This window comes from Physeter macrocephalus, chromosome 21, assembly GCF_002837175.3.
Source record: "Physeter macrocephalus isolate SW-GA chromosome 21, ASM283717v5, whole genome shotgun sequence".
Classification (NCBI taxonomy): Eukaryota; Metazoa; Chordata; class Mammalia; order Artiodactyla; family Physeteridae; genus Physeter; species Physeter macrocephalus.
Window position 1 is genome coordinate 76,929,660 of NC_041234.1, and position 16,165 is coordinate 76,945,824.

General features: G+C 38.8%; 2 protein-coding genes across 5 annotated transcripts in view; both read right to left on the bottom strand.

Annotated features, from left to right (window-relative positions):
* Positions 1 to 16,165, bottom strand: part of XKRX (XK related X-linked) — a 95,638-nt gene that overhangs the window by 18,424 nt on the left and 61,049 nt on the right. The gene's annotated exons all lie outside the window — the stretch shown is intronic.
* TRMT2B (tRNA methyltransferase 2 homolog B) overlaps positions 2,138 to 16,165 on the bottom strand; it is a 106,412-nt gene continuing 92,384 nt past the window's right edge. For 2 of the 4 annotated variants that reach the window (XM_028482182.2, XM_055081796.1), the window contains 2 exons: positions 5,053 to 5,158; positions 2,807 to 2,892 (listed from right to left, as the gene is read on the bottom strand). In XM_028482182.2, coding sequence (XP_028337983.1) covers positions 5,059 to 5,158 — 100 coding nt within the window. In that variant the 3' untranslated portion in view covers positions 2,807 to 2,892; positions 5,053 to 5,058. Of the gene's footprint in view, positions 2,893 to 5,052; positions 5,159 to 11,347; positions 11,444 to 16,165 lie in introns of those variants that run through there. The other 2 variants (XM_028482181.2, XM_055081797.1) reach the window with 2 other exon arrangements.

Below are 16,165 nucleotides of genomic sequence, written 5' to 3' on the forward strand. Positions count from 1 at the left end.
GACTTATGCTCCCTCAATCCAAGGATCCATCCCTTGAATTGGGAGCCAGTGACCCAAAGAAATGGACAATCTTCTCCAGTTCAGACAGTCATGAAAATGTGCCTCTTGGTTCTTCCAATGTGGGAAGTGTCACTGACCTTTGCCCCAGCTGCTGTGCTTTAAATTCACCCCAATATTTGCTGCTTTGTTCTGAAGCCACACTGCTCCCAGCCAGTGACTGAGCACAGCAGGGATGCTAAGTCAGGCCCATTTCTGGGAGACACAGGACTACGTGGCCTGTGACTGTGGCAACAGAACTCCCCGTCAGCCTGGTCAAACTTTATTAGCACTGCACTTCAGTCTATGACACTTCCTACCTAACCTTCTTCTTTCCTTCTCTCATCCATAAAGGTCAGATTTACACTGCAGTTTAACACCTCTCCTAGCTTCCTCTGGCTCCCTCCCTATGTTCTCTCGCTGACATTTTCCCCAATAAATCTCCTGCATGTCTAATCCCAGCTTGGTTTCTCCATCTCTGAGGACCTAAGCCAACCCACTAATGGTGCTAACATGGTGGTAGTAATGGTGACAGCTGTGATGTTGGCTGTGTAGCCCTGAGTCTGGTTCTCCAGTCCAACTTGTGATTCTGGGAGCTATTCAATATGCTTTAAAGACAAGCTTTTTCTGCTTAAATTAGCCAATCAATTTCTGTTGCTCACAACTAAGAACCCTCTGGATTATAGGGGAAGGGACAAAAACATTCAACTACAGTACAGTGTGACGAGGGTTATGATAGAAGCACAGAATCTGTGGAAGCACACAGGAGGCACCTAACCCAGTCTTTATATCCTCTCAAATGAAATATCCATATGCTACCTAGAATTGCTGGTCAGCTCTTCTCACTAATTTTACAGGCCACCCCAAATTCAAAGGCTCACAACCATCTTCTCAATTTACCATTCCTTAGGAAGTGGTTCTCATAATTACATTCACATAAGAATTATTTGGGAAAGAAGACTACTTGCAGGTTCCAGGGCCCCATCCTTCGAGTAATGCACGTGCTCAGAGGATCATAACTTGAGAAAAACTGTCCCAGGGATAGCTCTACAATCTGTTCCTAAAACAATTTTATCCATCATCATAGTGCGCATTTCATAAATACTGGCAGCAGTTGACCCCTCTGTGGCCTGAGCCAAAGTGAAAATAGACTTAAGAGTCAGTCCACACATGGGTCCTTGATTTCCTTGGGCTACCCACGAAGAATATCACCTGTAGTTTGCTCACTAGCACAATTCAGTAGGAATTAAACTATCCGCACACACTTTCATATTCTTTCCTATTGGGCACATTACATGCTTGTTGGACCTTAAGGTGTTCGACCTTATGGCCAAGGAAAGGAGATATTCCAGCCGTGCCAAGAGGAGAAAGGGACTCCCCCTAGACTATACGATGACTCAGTGGATGAACTAAGAGTAGAAAGCTTGTGTAAGATCATAAATCTTACGCCATTACCAGACATCCTTCCCAGTACTCCTGCCTCTCCTACTTGGCTTTACTACTAAAGGGTCCCCCAATTGTCAAGGACTTCAGTTCTAACTTTTAAAAAAGATGGAGTTATTATTAGTGAGAGAAGTCAGAGCAGCAGGGAAAAGTAGGATAAATTAGGTTGGCAAAGTCAGATCCCGGGAAGAGAAATCATTTAAAGACAGGGTAGTGAGATCACAGTGGGCCAGATAATGCACAGTCCTGCCTGGCAGGACAGAAATCAGGCCACGCCAAATCTCTCTGACCCACAGCAGTGTGGTGTAGTAAAAAGAGCTACAATATAGACTGGAGTAAAACACTGTGGGTTTTAATCCTGGATCTGCTTCTAAATCTTTGTGTGATCTTGGTCCTCTCTGGGATCTCCAAGATTCTGTCTAGCTTAACATCCCATGACATCTGTGTAGTTAGGCATGGCTAGGCCTCCTAGAATCTTTGATTCCACATGTAGTACTGTGGTTTTATCGCCACCAAGCAACTGAACAAGCCAATGACCCAAGTGTCCTAATCAATTTCTCCTAGAGATATATTCTCACATGTGAAACATAATATGTATAAGCATGTTTATAATAGCCAAAGGTTGGACACTACCTAAACGTCCACCAACAAAGAACTGCTTAAATAAATTCTGGTATATCTATAATAATTATGGAACGCTGTGCAGCCATGTAGCCATAAAGAAGCTCTTTATGTACTGATATGAAACAGCCTTCTATGTAAAAAGTGAAAAAAGTAGGGCGCAGAATAGCATTTATGGTATGCTACAATTGTATAAAAATTAGGGGTGTACATATACAAATATGCATAGAATATCTCAGGAAGGATACACAAGAAACTGGTAACAGTGACTGACTCCAGCGAAGGGAAATGGACAGTGAGGGAAATGGTGGTAAGGAAAATACATATTCATCTGTTCAAAACATAAAAAAAGAACCTTAACCAGCCATGTCACAAACCCATCTTTTTCAACCATCTAGCAGAACGTAAGTGAACAAAGTTGGGAGAGACTTTGTTTCTGAAAGCAGAAAGAAGAGTCTAAGGCAATTTCTTGGCTCAGCCTGTATCAGAAGTGTGTAGGTAGCTATGATGGGTCTTCAGCTGTTTCCTTCCCTCTCTGCCTTCAACACCTGAAGGTGCATCTTGAGAGTTGCTTCAGGTAGCTGACTGCCAACAGAAACTGGAGAGACTAGGAGAAGCTTCTATTCAGGTGAGGCTTGGAAGAAAAGTGAAGCAGAAGCCAAAAGTTCACAAACTACCAAGTAGGCATCTAAAGAGAATTTCTCATTCCTTGAAAAAGCTGTCACTGCACCCACAGTACATCGTGAGCTCACTGACACCAGATGAGATATGTATCTTTGCATTATCAGTCCCCTACAAGAACAAAAAAGAGTTCATTCTTTTTTTCTGAAATGAATATCATAAAGAGCATTCACTGAAAGCTAGTAGCAATATAATAAGTACAAAGTTTTAAAAGATATGTAATTCATAGCCAAGAACTAACCATAGATTAAAACATTCAGTGGGAAGAACAATTTGTCCTCTATTTAGACTTATTTTATGAAGGATAATCATATGTTAAATTTAGTGAAGAATTATGCTTTGAAATACAACTCATTAAGCAAAAAGTCTAGGGCTTTGGGTTTAATATTCTGGATGGGCAAATTTAACACTCTGTTGGTGAAGATTAGCTTTAACTATTATATAACTTGGAATAAATGAAAGAGCTCTTTAGTTTTCTTTTATTATTATTAATTTTCTTTCTTTTTTTTTTTTTGGCTGCGTCAGGTCTTAGTTGCAGCATGTGGGATCTTTCGTTGCGGTGCGCGGGCTTCTCTCTAGTTGTGGTGTGCAGGTTTTCTCTCTCTAGTTGTGGTGTACGGGCTCCAGAGTGCGTGGGCTCTGTAATTTGTGGCACGCAGGCTCTCTCATTGAGGCATACGAGCTCAGTGGTTGTAGTACACGGGCTTAGTTGCCCCACGGCATGTGGGGTCTTAGTTCCCCGACCAGGGATCGAACCCACATCCCCTGAATTGGAAGGCGGATTCTTTACCACTGGACCACCAGGGAAGTCCCAAGAGCTCTTTAGTTTAAATAATATTAATACCAGCATTAATTGAGTGCTTATTATGTGGCAGGTACTGTTGTAAGTCGTTTATGATATCATTTAATACTCACAGTGCCCTTATGGGATGGGGCTATGATCATTTCCAGCTGACAGATAAGGACATTGAAGCGCAGAAAAGTTAAGTGGCTTGTCTGAGCTAAAACAGCTTAGATAGTACGGCTGGGATTTGAGCCTAGGCAGTCAGGCTGTGGTGCCTGGGCCCTAGTCATTTAAAACAAGAAACAAATTGTGTGGAAAATTCAAATAGGGCCTGCATGGAAATATTAGGAATCGACTGAACAATTCCAAGGACACCAGCCAGAAAGATCAGGATTTGTGAAGTCCATATCTGAACAGTCACCTAAATGGTTTCCTTAGCTAGTTTCTATATCCTACACCTTCTGTCCTTATCAAGCTTCCTATGAGTCCTCTCTCAACATGTCCCTCCTTTGATCAAAAAGCTTCCAAGGGCTCCTTTCTGCCTATCTGATAGATCTCAAACTTGAATGTGCACCATACACACCTGCGGAGCTTACTTATAATACTGATTTCCTAAGCTGTGACCCAGAAAAGTTGATTTAGTAGGTTAGGGTGGGGCCTGGGAATCTGTGTTTTAAACAAGCTTTGCAAAACATTGGCCTATGTGGACAAAGCCCGAACGCTTTGTTCTAGCATTCAAGGCTGTCCACGACCTGGCCCCAACCCATCTAACTCCTGATATGAATACTCTATTCTAGAAAGGCCATTGTCCTCTAACTTCTCATATAGGAAATGTTTCTAACCCTAAACCTTTGCCCACACCCTCCTACCCACCTGGAATGACCTCCTGCCTTCTTTCCTCCTATCCAAACACTATACATCCTTCAAGGTGAAGCCCAAGTTTCACCTGCTCTACAAGACTTAAAATCCTTAAACTCTCCAGGCCAGAAGGGTTGAACAATTAAGTCTCCACTGTCTGACCTCAATCCTTTTGGTATTTAACTGGTTTCAAGAGTATATGCCTTGCTTCCCCAATTAGATTGATGGCTGCCACTACCCACATGTGGCTATTTAAATTTAAGCTAATTAAGATTAAATAAAATTAAAATTTCCATTCCTCAGTCACACTAGCCACATTTCAAGTGCTTAACAGCCACAAGTGTATTGGTCAGCACAGAGAGAGAACATTTCCATGTCACAGAAAGTTCTAATGGACAGCGTGGCAGGAGTCTGCTATGGCTGTCACAGCCACAGCTACCTTCTTATATACACTCCCTATAAACATTGCTTGCTGTGAAGTTAAGTAAATATGTATTCTGACCACAAAAAAGTGATGGATTTTCTTTTTAAACTCTGATTCCTATTTCCAGTAAAAGTAAGGAGCTCAGAAGATAAATTTCGAATGTAAATATCACTCGGCATTTCTAATCAAGTTTCAAAACCCTTGCCTTTTCTCAGCTTTCATCCTCCTTGACCCCTCGGCTATATGTGGCATTATGTAGAGCAGATTTCCCTTGTTTACTCAAAATGCTCTCCTCCTTTGCTTCCATGACGCTGTAACAACAAGAATGATCACCATTAATATACTGAGCTCTTACTGTGTGCCAGGCACTGTGCTAAGCATTTTACATACCTCATCAACCATATTAGGTAAATACTATTATTATCACCATTTTATAGATGAGGCATCTAAAGTTCAAAGAGGTTAATTGATTTGCTCAAGGTCACAGAGCTAGTAAGTGGTGGTGCTGGGACTAGAAACCTAAACCTCTCTTAAGGTTTTTCTCAAGGGTCATTACTAGATCAAATGCCTAAAACAGGCAAGGCAGACCATCAATTACAACATCAAAGAAAGGAAACAACCCATTGAAGGGAACCTCTTCTTTTCTTTTCTCCCTTTTTCTTCCCTGCCCTTCTAAAATTCTCCTTTATTCTATCTCACATAGCCTCTGATAGATTTTCAAGGTCTTAACAGCCTGGGGAATTTAAACCCAATTAATAAATACTTGAGAAAAAGTAACCATAGTAGGTCAGGGAGAGCAGGGACCATATATTGCCTTTCATTTTCAGGAATTCTGTTTTTTCCTAAATACCCTGTAGGCCCTTAACATTAAAACTTGTGTTGTTCAGGACTTGGAATTTCGATTCAAGCACTCTGCCAATAGTCCATTTTAATTACACTGGAGACTGTTTATAGCTTTTCTGTTCTCTGGGCTAGACTTTGTGTCCAGCAGCTACTACGAGAGCTAGTCAAACATGACAGAAATGCTGGAGGAGTCTGGCTTTAGGTTGGAACAGTCACCTGCTTACTAGTGTTTCACATTACCCTGTTTACTGATACCCTTAAGCAGGTCAAACTTAAGCATTCGTGTCCAGTACACCGAGGGTGAGGATATAGGAAAAAAAAGTTTATAGCAACTCTGAGCCCTGACTTCATGTAAAAGAGACAACCTGTTGATCCCCTAAACTCACCAGGCTCCCATAATGTGTTCTGAGCTACATAAGGCGTAGTTACACGAGACAGGGAGCTATGTTAATGACTGTACAGACCCTTTAGGGTTTGAAGCCTCCATTACTTAGGTTAAAGAAGAATAAGGAGTATGGAAAATCTCTGTACCTTCCCCTCAGTTTTGCTGTGAACATTAAACTGCTCTAAAAAAGTCTCTGTGGTTGCCAAGGTCTGGGGGGAGGGATGGATTGGGAGTTTGGAATTAGCAGATACAAACTAGTATATAGAGGATGGATAAACAACAAGGTCCTACTGTATAGGACAAGGAAGTATATTCAATATCCTTGATAAACCATAATGGAAAAGAATATGAAAAAGAATGTATATATGTATAACTGAGTCACTTTGCTATACAGCAGAAATTAACACAACATTGTAAATCAACTATACGTCAATAAAATTAATTAAAACAATAAAGTCTTAATTAAAAAAAGAAAAATAAGGAATACTGGCTTCTCTTCCTAGCTCTGCCACTAACTGGCTATGCATGTGTGTGTGTGTGTGTGTGTGTGTGTGTGTGTGTGTGTGTGTGTGTGTGTGTGTACACAAATATTTAGTGAGAACTTTTTTCCTTTTACTATCCATTTATGTACCATAAATATTATAGGGTATTGTTTTGTGTTCTTATATTTTACATAAGCGTAATTATACAGAATTTTATGCAAGCTTTTTTCTCAACAGTATGGTTTTGTTACATTTTGCTCTAGTTCTAGTTGCTATATGTAGTTATAACTCATTTCAACTGCTTTATGGAATATCATCAGATGAATTCACCATACTATAATTTATGTATTCATTCTGTTGATAGTAAAAAATGGAAAACAACCTAAATGACTATCACAAACTAAATCCTTCAGCGGACATCTGTACATGCATACGTATCCTTATTCACATGTGGGAGAGTTTCTCTTGATTAAAAAATCCATGAGTGCTGTACACCTGAAACTAACACGACATTGTAAATCAACTATACTTCAATCAATCAAGCAATAAATAAATAAAATGTACAATTTTAAAAAATCCATGAGTGGAATTACTCGGTCATAGGGTATGCATAAGTTCAGCTTTAGTAGACACTGGCAAATACTTTTCCAAAGTAGTTGTACCAATTTACACTACCACCAATAGTGGAAGAAAGTTCCAACTGACCCACATTTTCATCAGTACATGGTATTGTAGGTCTTTTTTCATTTTAACCACTCTGATGGATGTGTAGTGGGATCTCATTGTGGTTTAAGTTTAATTCCCATGATGACTAGTGAGATGGAGCACATTTCGTAGGTTTATCATCTGATATGCTTTCTTAAAGGAGATATGGACAAGAACGAGAAAGAGGTGAGAGAAAGGATATGGGGGGAAGGTAGTGACTAAGGGATGGGGGTGGGATGATAACACTGTAGAAAGGGGAGCCTAAGGGCATTAAATCACACTTTCTAAGCAGACCAGTTTTTCTGAGGGCTAGCCAAGTGTACACAGATTTGGGAGTCTCTTAAATTCAGCAGCTAAAGGTGCTGTAAAAGTGTTATGTTAAACATGTTTGAAGTAAATCATAAAAATCTGGCAGCGACCAAAGACCAAGTTCTCTTTTCCACAAAAGCAGCAGCTCTGGCTGCTTCCTGGCACCTTTCACCAAGTCGAGTTCCGAATGGGCTCTCAACGCCCTCATCTCAAAAAATGACAGCTCTGGCTTTGTGGATTCCACTTACAAGGTCACATGATACCAATGTTAAAGAGCACAGAATGGTAAATATTCTTCCCTTCCAGCTTTACTGAAGTATGATTGACAAAATAAAATTGTAAATATTTAAGGTGTACAACATGTTTTAATACATTTACACATTGTGAAATGATTACTACAATCAAGCTAATTAACATATCTATCATCTCACATAGTTACCTTTATTTTTTTTTTATTTATTTTTTTTTTGCGGTACGCGGGCTTCTCACTGTTGTGGCCTCTTCCGTTGCGGAGCACAGGCTCCGGACGCGCAGGCTCAGCGGCCATGGCTCATGGGCCTAGCCGCTCTGCGGCATGTGGGATCTTCCCAGACCGGGGCACGAACCCATGTCCCCTGCATCGGCAGGTGGACCCTCAACCACTGCACCACCAGGGAAGCCCTACCATTTTTTTTTTTAAAAAATGTTCTTTTTACTTAGCACCAAACAGAACTTTCTATGGTATTCGGTAATAGACTGTAAAGTAACATGGTTTAGATCACTGCATCTCAAACCTTCGTGTATGTGTGAATCCCCTGGAGATCTGTTACAACGCAGATTCTGATTCAGGAAATATGAGGTGATACCTGAGATTCTGTGCTTCTAACAAGCTCCTGGATGCTGCTGATCCAGGACCACACTATGTGCTTACAACATGAGCTATGGAGTCAGACAGACCTGAGTTTAAATCCCAGCTCTGCTTTCTTAGCTATGAAATCTCTGGTAAGCTATTTAATCTCTCTGAGCCTTAGTTTCCTCGCCTATAAAAAGATAAAAATTACCTACTTCATAGGTTTGCTGTGAAGGTTAAGTAAAATAATGCATATAAAACATGTATATAAAAAAAAACATGTATAGCCCAGTGCATGGAAAGAGTAAGTAATTGATAAATGCCAGCTATTGTTAATATTCCACGAACTGGCACTCCTACACATTATGATACTCTGAAGACTGTGCTTCAGAATGATTATCTGGAAGCACTGCAAGAGCCTAGATTAATCAGAGAGAGACAGATTGAATCATATTTAGTCATATTTTATGTTGAATCATATTTAGTCATATTTTATGTTAGGCTTACTTTATTGTATTCTAAGTCTTTGAAAATTGAGACTTCATCTATTTCAGTCAGGGTCCCAGCAGGGAACAGATGGTGCACTTGCATTAGCATAATTAGTGGAAAGTTTACGAAAAGGACTATCCACAAAAGTGTGAGCAGAGTATAGAAAAACAAAGAGGGATAGATAGTGCAGTAACTTGGTGCTGTTACCACCCCTACACCCAAAAGTATGAGGGGAGGGAACAGATACCAGAAAAAGGAGAATGTGGTGTAGAGAGGGTCCCCTTGAAAGGTGCTATGACCTTTAGTTAAGGGATAGCAGCCAACCAGAGGCAATCCTATAAGAAGGAAGCCAGGAATAAACAACCTGACCTCAGTTTCTTTTCTCCCTTTGATGTCCTGCCAGGGATCTCCACTGCCCAAACCCTACCAGAGGCCAAGAAGGAAAGGGAACTCACTGATGTAATCCATATAGGTTAGCCTCCTGGGACACAGAGCAGGGTATAAAAGGGCAGAGGGTGGATCAGGAAGGGTAAGCAAAAGATATCTGGTACATCAACCATGACACATATACTCAACCAAAATTCTATCCAAAACAGAACACTATTCTGACCAAGCCAAAAGAGAACAGACTACTATTTTAGACAAAGCTGAACTCAACTAGTTTATCACCAAATGAGGATCAATAACTTCCAGGGTATCTCCCCATCAGATGTCCTATCATCATCCAAAACTCAACACAGCTACAACTGAAATCATCTTCCTCTATCACTATAACTCAACTTTCCCATTTCCATCAAAGGTGGCCTTTGATATGTTAGTCTCTCAGCCTGAAACATTCTTCCCTTTCCGCCTTGTATATTTAAATCTTACCTACTTACCTTTAAGTTCTAACTCAAACACTTCTCCCTCCTTCAAAAGGTCTTCCCCCAGATATTTTAGCCTACAGTGATTTCCCTTTTCTCTGGACCCTCAATGCCAGTAATTTCGTCACTAGTGTCAGCTACTGTTATTTAACTAGTTTGGGGTATATATACCATTGCCCCAACTAAATAGTATACTTCTTGAAGGCAGGAACTATGTCTTAACTTTATTTTTTTCTCCTTGTCAAGACCAAGCATCTTGAGACTTACTGAATATATGTACATGATAAACACCTAAAGAATGAAGAATAGGGAAAGAATAGCAGGATTCAAATTTTTAATCTCATTTTTCTATGAGAGCTTCTCAGAAAAAGGCTCTCTGAAGAACTGCCTGGCCTTACGTAGAAATATGCAAGCACAAAGGACAGCTCTGTTCTCATCTGTCCACTTGGCATTTTTATTTATTTATTTATTTTTTTGGCAGTGCGTGGGCCTCTCACTGTTGTGGCCTCTCCCGTTGTGGAGCACAGGCTCCAGAGGCGCAGGCTCAGGGGCCATGGCTCACAGGCCTAGCCGCTCTGTGGCATGTGGGATCCTCCCGGACCAGGGCACGAACCCGTGTCCCCTGCATGGGCAGGCGGACTTTCAACCACTGCACCACCAGGGAAGCCCCACTTGTCATTTTTAAAATACTCTTCTAAGTAACCCTTGGGTTAAATAGAGAATCAAAACAAAAATTACAAACTTTTTAGAAATGATCAGCAAGGAAATCAAAACCCATGATATCCAGCTAAAGTGGTACTCATAAGAAAGTTGTAGCATTAAATTCATTTATTTATTCCAATATATTCAAATATATTTCAACTGATAATACATGAATTATTTTCACTGACAAAAAAATGAATTAAAGTCAACCCAAGAATACACATAAATAACAATAAAATATACCCAAAGAAATAATTAAATATTTTTTCAAAATTAATGGCCCATTTCTCTCTAGTCTTCCTTCTTACAACAACAAGAAAAATCTGGACAAAATAACAATCAAGTGTAGGAAGACTCTGAAAAGTGGAAAGAAGAAAAGTGGACTGCCTGGAGACCTTAGGATGTAAGGAACACTACAGTGGTGAGTTGCCTGGGATTTCTTTTTGCTTCCCATATATTGCAGATAAGGCACCAGAGAAGACTACAAACTGAAATTGCCAAAAGGCCCAGACTAAGAAAAGCCCCAAGAGAAGATTGTTCCCTTTAGTTAAATAATCAGGGAAATGGCTGCCTAGCAGAACAGAAAATATTTTTGATAATACTCAACCTACTCTAACCAAACATCAAAGGAAAAACTGTCCCTTCCCTGTGGTGTCAGTGGTGCCAAATAGAGCCACCCATGTCTGGCCCCTCATGGCAGCAGTTAGACAGGGAGAGTTGGCCCTCTGTTTCACCCACAAGTGTGATATCAGTGGGACCAAACAGAGAACAGAACTTCCACCCCACCTCCCTGGTAGCAATGAAGTGGAACAAGGCAATGCAAGGTGGTGCTAGCTGGCACTCCATTTGCCCACTGGAGTAATGTTAGTGGGGCCATCCCCACCTGGCAGCTGTGAGGTAGTGAGAGTCACCCCTCCATTCCCCATTTTTCCATCTGTTGTTGAGGAGATCTAGCAGGGAGCTGAACTTCCACACCCTTCAGGAAGTAACTGGAAAGAAATTAACAGAGCCTCAGTGGGGGGTGTGGGAAAATGAAAAAAGGACAGAATTTATATCATTGGAGTCTCAGAAAAAGAGAAAAAAGACTACAGGGCTGAAAAAGTATTTGAAGAAATAACTGGCTGAAAGCTTCCCAAAGATGAAAATGTGGATATTAGTAGACTGTGATAAGTTACTTATATATAATGTAATAATTACAGTAACCACTAAAAAAAATCTATTTAAAAATATGTTCAAAACGTGTATAGATAAACCAAAATGGAATTCTTTAAAAAGGTTCAAGGGACTTCCCTGGTGGCACAGTGGTTAAGAAACCGTCTGCCAATGCAGGGGACACGGGTTTGAGCCCTGGTCTGGGAAGATCCCACATGATGCGGAGCAACTAAGCCCGTGTGCCACAACTACCGAGCTTGCACTCTAGAGCCCGTGCGCCACAACTACTGAAGCCCGTGTGCCTAGAGCCCGTGCTCCGCAACAAGAGAAGCCACCGCAATGAACCCCGCACACCGCAATGAAGAGTAGCCCCCGCTCGATGCAACTAGAGAATGCCTGCTTGCAGCAATGAAGACCCAATGCAGCCAAAAATAAATAAATAAATAAATAAATAAATAAATATCTTTCTAGAAAATTTTAAAAAAGTTCAAGTAACACACAGCAAGGCAGAAAAAATTGAGAAGAGGCAAAAAAAACAGAGGGAACAAACAAGAAACAAAAATAAAGCAGCAAACATAAGCCTTAACATATCAACAATTACATTAAATGTAAATGGCCTAAATAAACCAATTAAAAAATGAGTTTGGTAGAGTGGCTTAAAAAAACATGACCCCCCCAAAAAAAAACCATGACCCACACATGCTGTCTACAAGAAATCCAATTCAAACATAATGACATAGGTAGGCTGAAAAGAAAAGGATGTAAAAAGATATACCATGCATAGTGTCAAAAGATAAAATAGACTTTGGAACAAAGAAAATTACAAGAGACAGAGAAAGATATTACATAATGATAAAAGGGTAAATTCCACAACAAGACGTAGCAAATCTAAGTGTGGATGCACCAAACAACAGAGATGCAAAATACATAAGGCAAAAACTAATAGAAATAAAAAGACAAATACACTTAGAAAGTTCAATATCCCTCTCTCAACAATTGATAGAACCATCAGAAAATCAGCAAGGATATAGAAGAACTAAACAACACCATCAGCCAACATTTGCAAAACATTCAACCCAACAGAAGAGCACACATTCTTCTCAAGAGCCCATGGAACATTCACCAAGACAGACCATTTCCTAGACCATAAAATAAATTTGAACAAATTTTAAAAAACCAAAACTTTAAAAAAGTGTTCTCTGACCACTGTGAAACCAAACTAGAAATCAATAACACAAAAACAACAGGAAAATCTCCAAACATTTGGAAATTAAGCAACTCACATATAAACATATCATGGGTCAAAGAAGAAATCTCAAGGGAAATTTAAAAAATACACTGAACTGAATAAAAATGAAAATACAACATAGTATCAAAATTTGCAGGATGCAAAAAAAAAAAAATTGCAGGATGCAGCCAAAAGCAGTGCCAAGAAGGAAATTTATAGCACTAAATCCCTACATTAGAAAAGAGAAAAACTCTCCAAAAAAATCTAAGCTCCCATTCTACTTTAAGAAACTATAAAAACAACAGTAAAATAAACTCAAAGCAAATAAGGAAGGAAATCATAATGATAAGAACAGCAATCAATAAAACTGAAAACAGAAAAACCATACAGAAAATGAATGAAACAAAAAGCTGGTTCTTTGAAAAAAATCAACAAAACTAATAAACTTCTAGAAAGACTGACCAAAAAAATAAGATGCAATTTACCAATATCAGGAATAAAAGATGAAATATTGCCACAGAACTTGTATACATCAACAGGATAAGGGAATACTATGAACAACTTTACACAAATAGATCTGACAACTTAGATGAAATGGATCAATTCCTTCAAAAGCATAAATTACCACAACTCACCCAATATGAAATAATTTGAATAGTTCCATAACTATTAAGAAAATTAAACTCATAGTTCAAAAACTGCTGAAAGAGAGATCTCCAAGCCCAAATGGTTTTACTAGAGAAGTCTATCAAACCACTTAAAGAATTAACATTAATTCTACACAATCTCTTTCAGAAAAGAGGAGGGAATTCCAAGTCACTTATGAGGCCAATATTATCTTGAGATAAAAATCAGATAATGACAGTAGAAAAAAAGAAAACTACAGTCCATTATCACTCATGAACAAAGATTCAAAAATCCTCAACAAAATATGAACAAATATAATTCAGCAACATATAAAAATAATTATGTACCACAACTACGTGAAGTTTATTCCAGGGATACAAGGCTGGCTCAATATTTGAAAATCAGTGTAATTGAACTATCAACGGGATAAAAAAGGAAAACCATATTGTCATGTCAAATGATGTAGAAAAAGTGTTTGACTAAATTCAACACCCATTCATGATAATAGCTCTCAGCAAATAAGGAATACAAGATAACTTCATTAACCTAGTAAGGAACAACCACAAAAAACCAGAGCTAGCATCTTCCTTAAGGCTGAAAGACTGAATGCTTTCGGAAACAAGGCAAGAATGTCTGTTCTCACCACTGCTATTCAACATAGTACTAGATATTGTAATCAGCACTATAAGGTAAGAAAAATGAAATTAAAGGAAAAAAGATTAGAAAGGAAGAAATAAAACCACCCATTTATGGATGACATGATTGTCTCTGTAGAAATTCACACACACACATACACACACACACACACACACACACACGCACAATTGATACTACACACAACAAACTGGATGGATCCAAAGGGAATTATGTTGAGTGAAAAATCTAATCTCAAAAGGTTACATACTGTATGATTCCATTTATATAACATTCTCAATAATGAAGTTATAGAGATGAAGAACAGGTAAGTGGTTGCCAAGACTCAGAGACATGGAAAGAAAGATGATTGTGACTATAAAGGGACAGCAAGAAGGATCTTTGTGGTTAAGGAACAGTTCTATATTTTTATTATGGTGGTAGTTATAAAAATCTATTCATGTGTTAAAATTGCCCAGAATTTCAGGACAACTGGATATCCACCTGTAAAAGAATGAAATTGGACCACTTCCTCATACCATTTATAAAAATTAACTTTAAATGGATGAAAAACATTAGTGTAAAGCGTAAAATTATACAACTCTCAGAAGAAAACATAAATCTCCATGAACTTGGATTAGGTAGTGGTTTCTTAGATATGATACCAAAAGCACAAATAATAAAAGGAATAACAGGTAAATTGGACTTCATCAAATTTAAAAAATTTTGCTGCAAAGGACACCATCAAGAAAGTAAAAACACAACCCACATGATGGGAGAAAATTTTGAAATCATATATCTGATAAAGTTCTTGAATCCAGGCTATATAAATAACTCTTACCACTCAACAATAAAAAGACAAACAACCAAACTTTTTAAATGGATAAAAGATTTGAATAGATATTTCTCCAAAGAAGATATACAAATGGCCAATAAGCACATGAAAAGATGCCTGACATCATGAGACTTCAGAAAAATGTGAATCAAAACCACAATGAGATACCATGACACACACCAGGATGGTTATAATCAGAAGGACAGATAATAAAAAGTATTGTCAAAGATGTGGCAAAATTGGAACCTTCGCACACTGATGGTGGAATTGTAAAATGGTGCAGCTCCTTTGAAAAACAGTCTGGTACTTCCTCAAAAAGTTGTTCCCCTATGACTTAGCAATTCCACTCCTAGACATATCATCAAGAGAAATGAAAAGATATGCCCATACAAAATTTTGTACACAATGCCATCACAGCATTATTCCTAAGAGCCAAAAAATAAAAACAACCCAAAAGGTGCATCAACTGATGAATGGATAAACAAATGTGGTATATCCAATACAATCGAATATTATTTAGCAATAAAAAGAAATAAAGTACTGATACATGCTAAAACATGGATCAATCTTTAAAATATTATGCTAAGTGAAAGAAGCCTGTTACAAAGGATTACATATTGTATGATTCCATTTACATGAAATGTACAGAATAGGCAATCAATAGAGACAGAAAATAAATTACTGGTTGCCTAAGGCTGGGGGTGGGAAGAAAAGGTGAGTTACTTCCAACAAGGAATACCCTACACAGCAAAGTTATCATTCAGAATTGAAGGAGAGATTTAAAACTTTCCACACAAGCAAAAGATAAAGGAGCTCATCAGCACTAGATCAGCCTTATAAGAAATGTTAAAGGGACTTCTTTAAGCCAAAACAAAAGGGTGCTAATTAGTAACAGGAAAATATATGAAAGTAAAATCTCACTAGTAAAGGTAAATATATAGTAAAATTCAGAAAATCTAATGTTGTAAAGGTGCTGGATTAATCACTTACAAAGCTAGTATGAAGGTTAAAAACAAAAGTAGTAAAAGTAACTGTAACCACAATAATTTGTTAATAGATACACAAGATAAAAAGTTGTAAATTGTGACATCAAAAACATAAATCGGGGCTTCCCTGGTGGCGCAGTGGTTGCGCGTCCGCCTGCCGATGCAGGGGAACCGGGTTCGCGCCCCGGTCTGGGAGGATCCCACGTGCCGTGGAGCGGCTGGGCCCGTGAGCCATGGCTGCCGAGCCTGC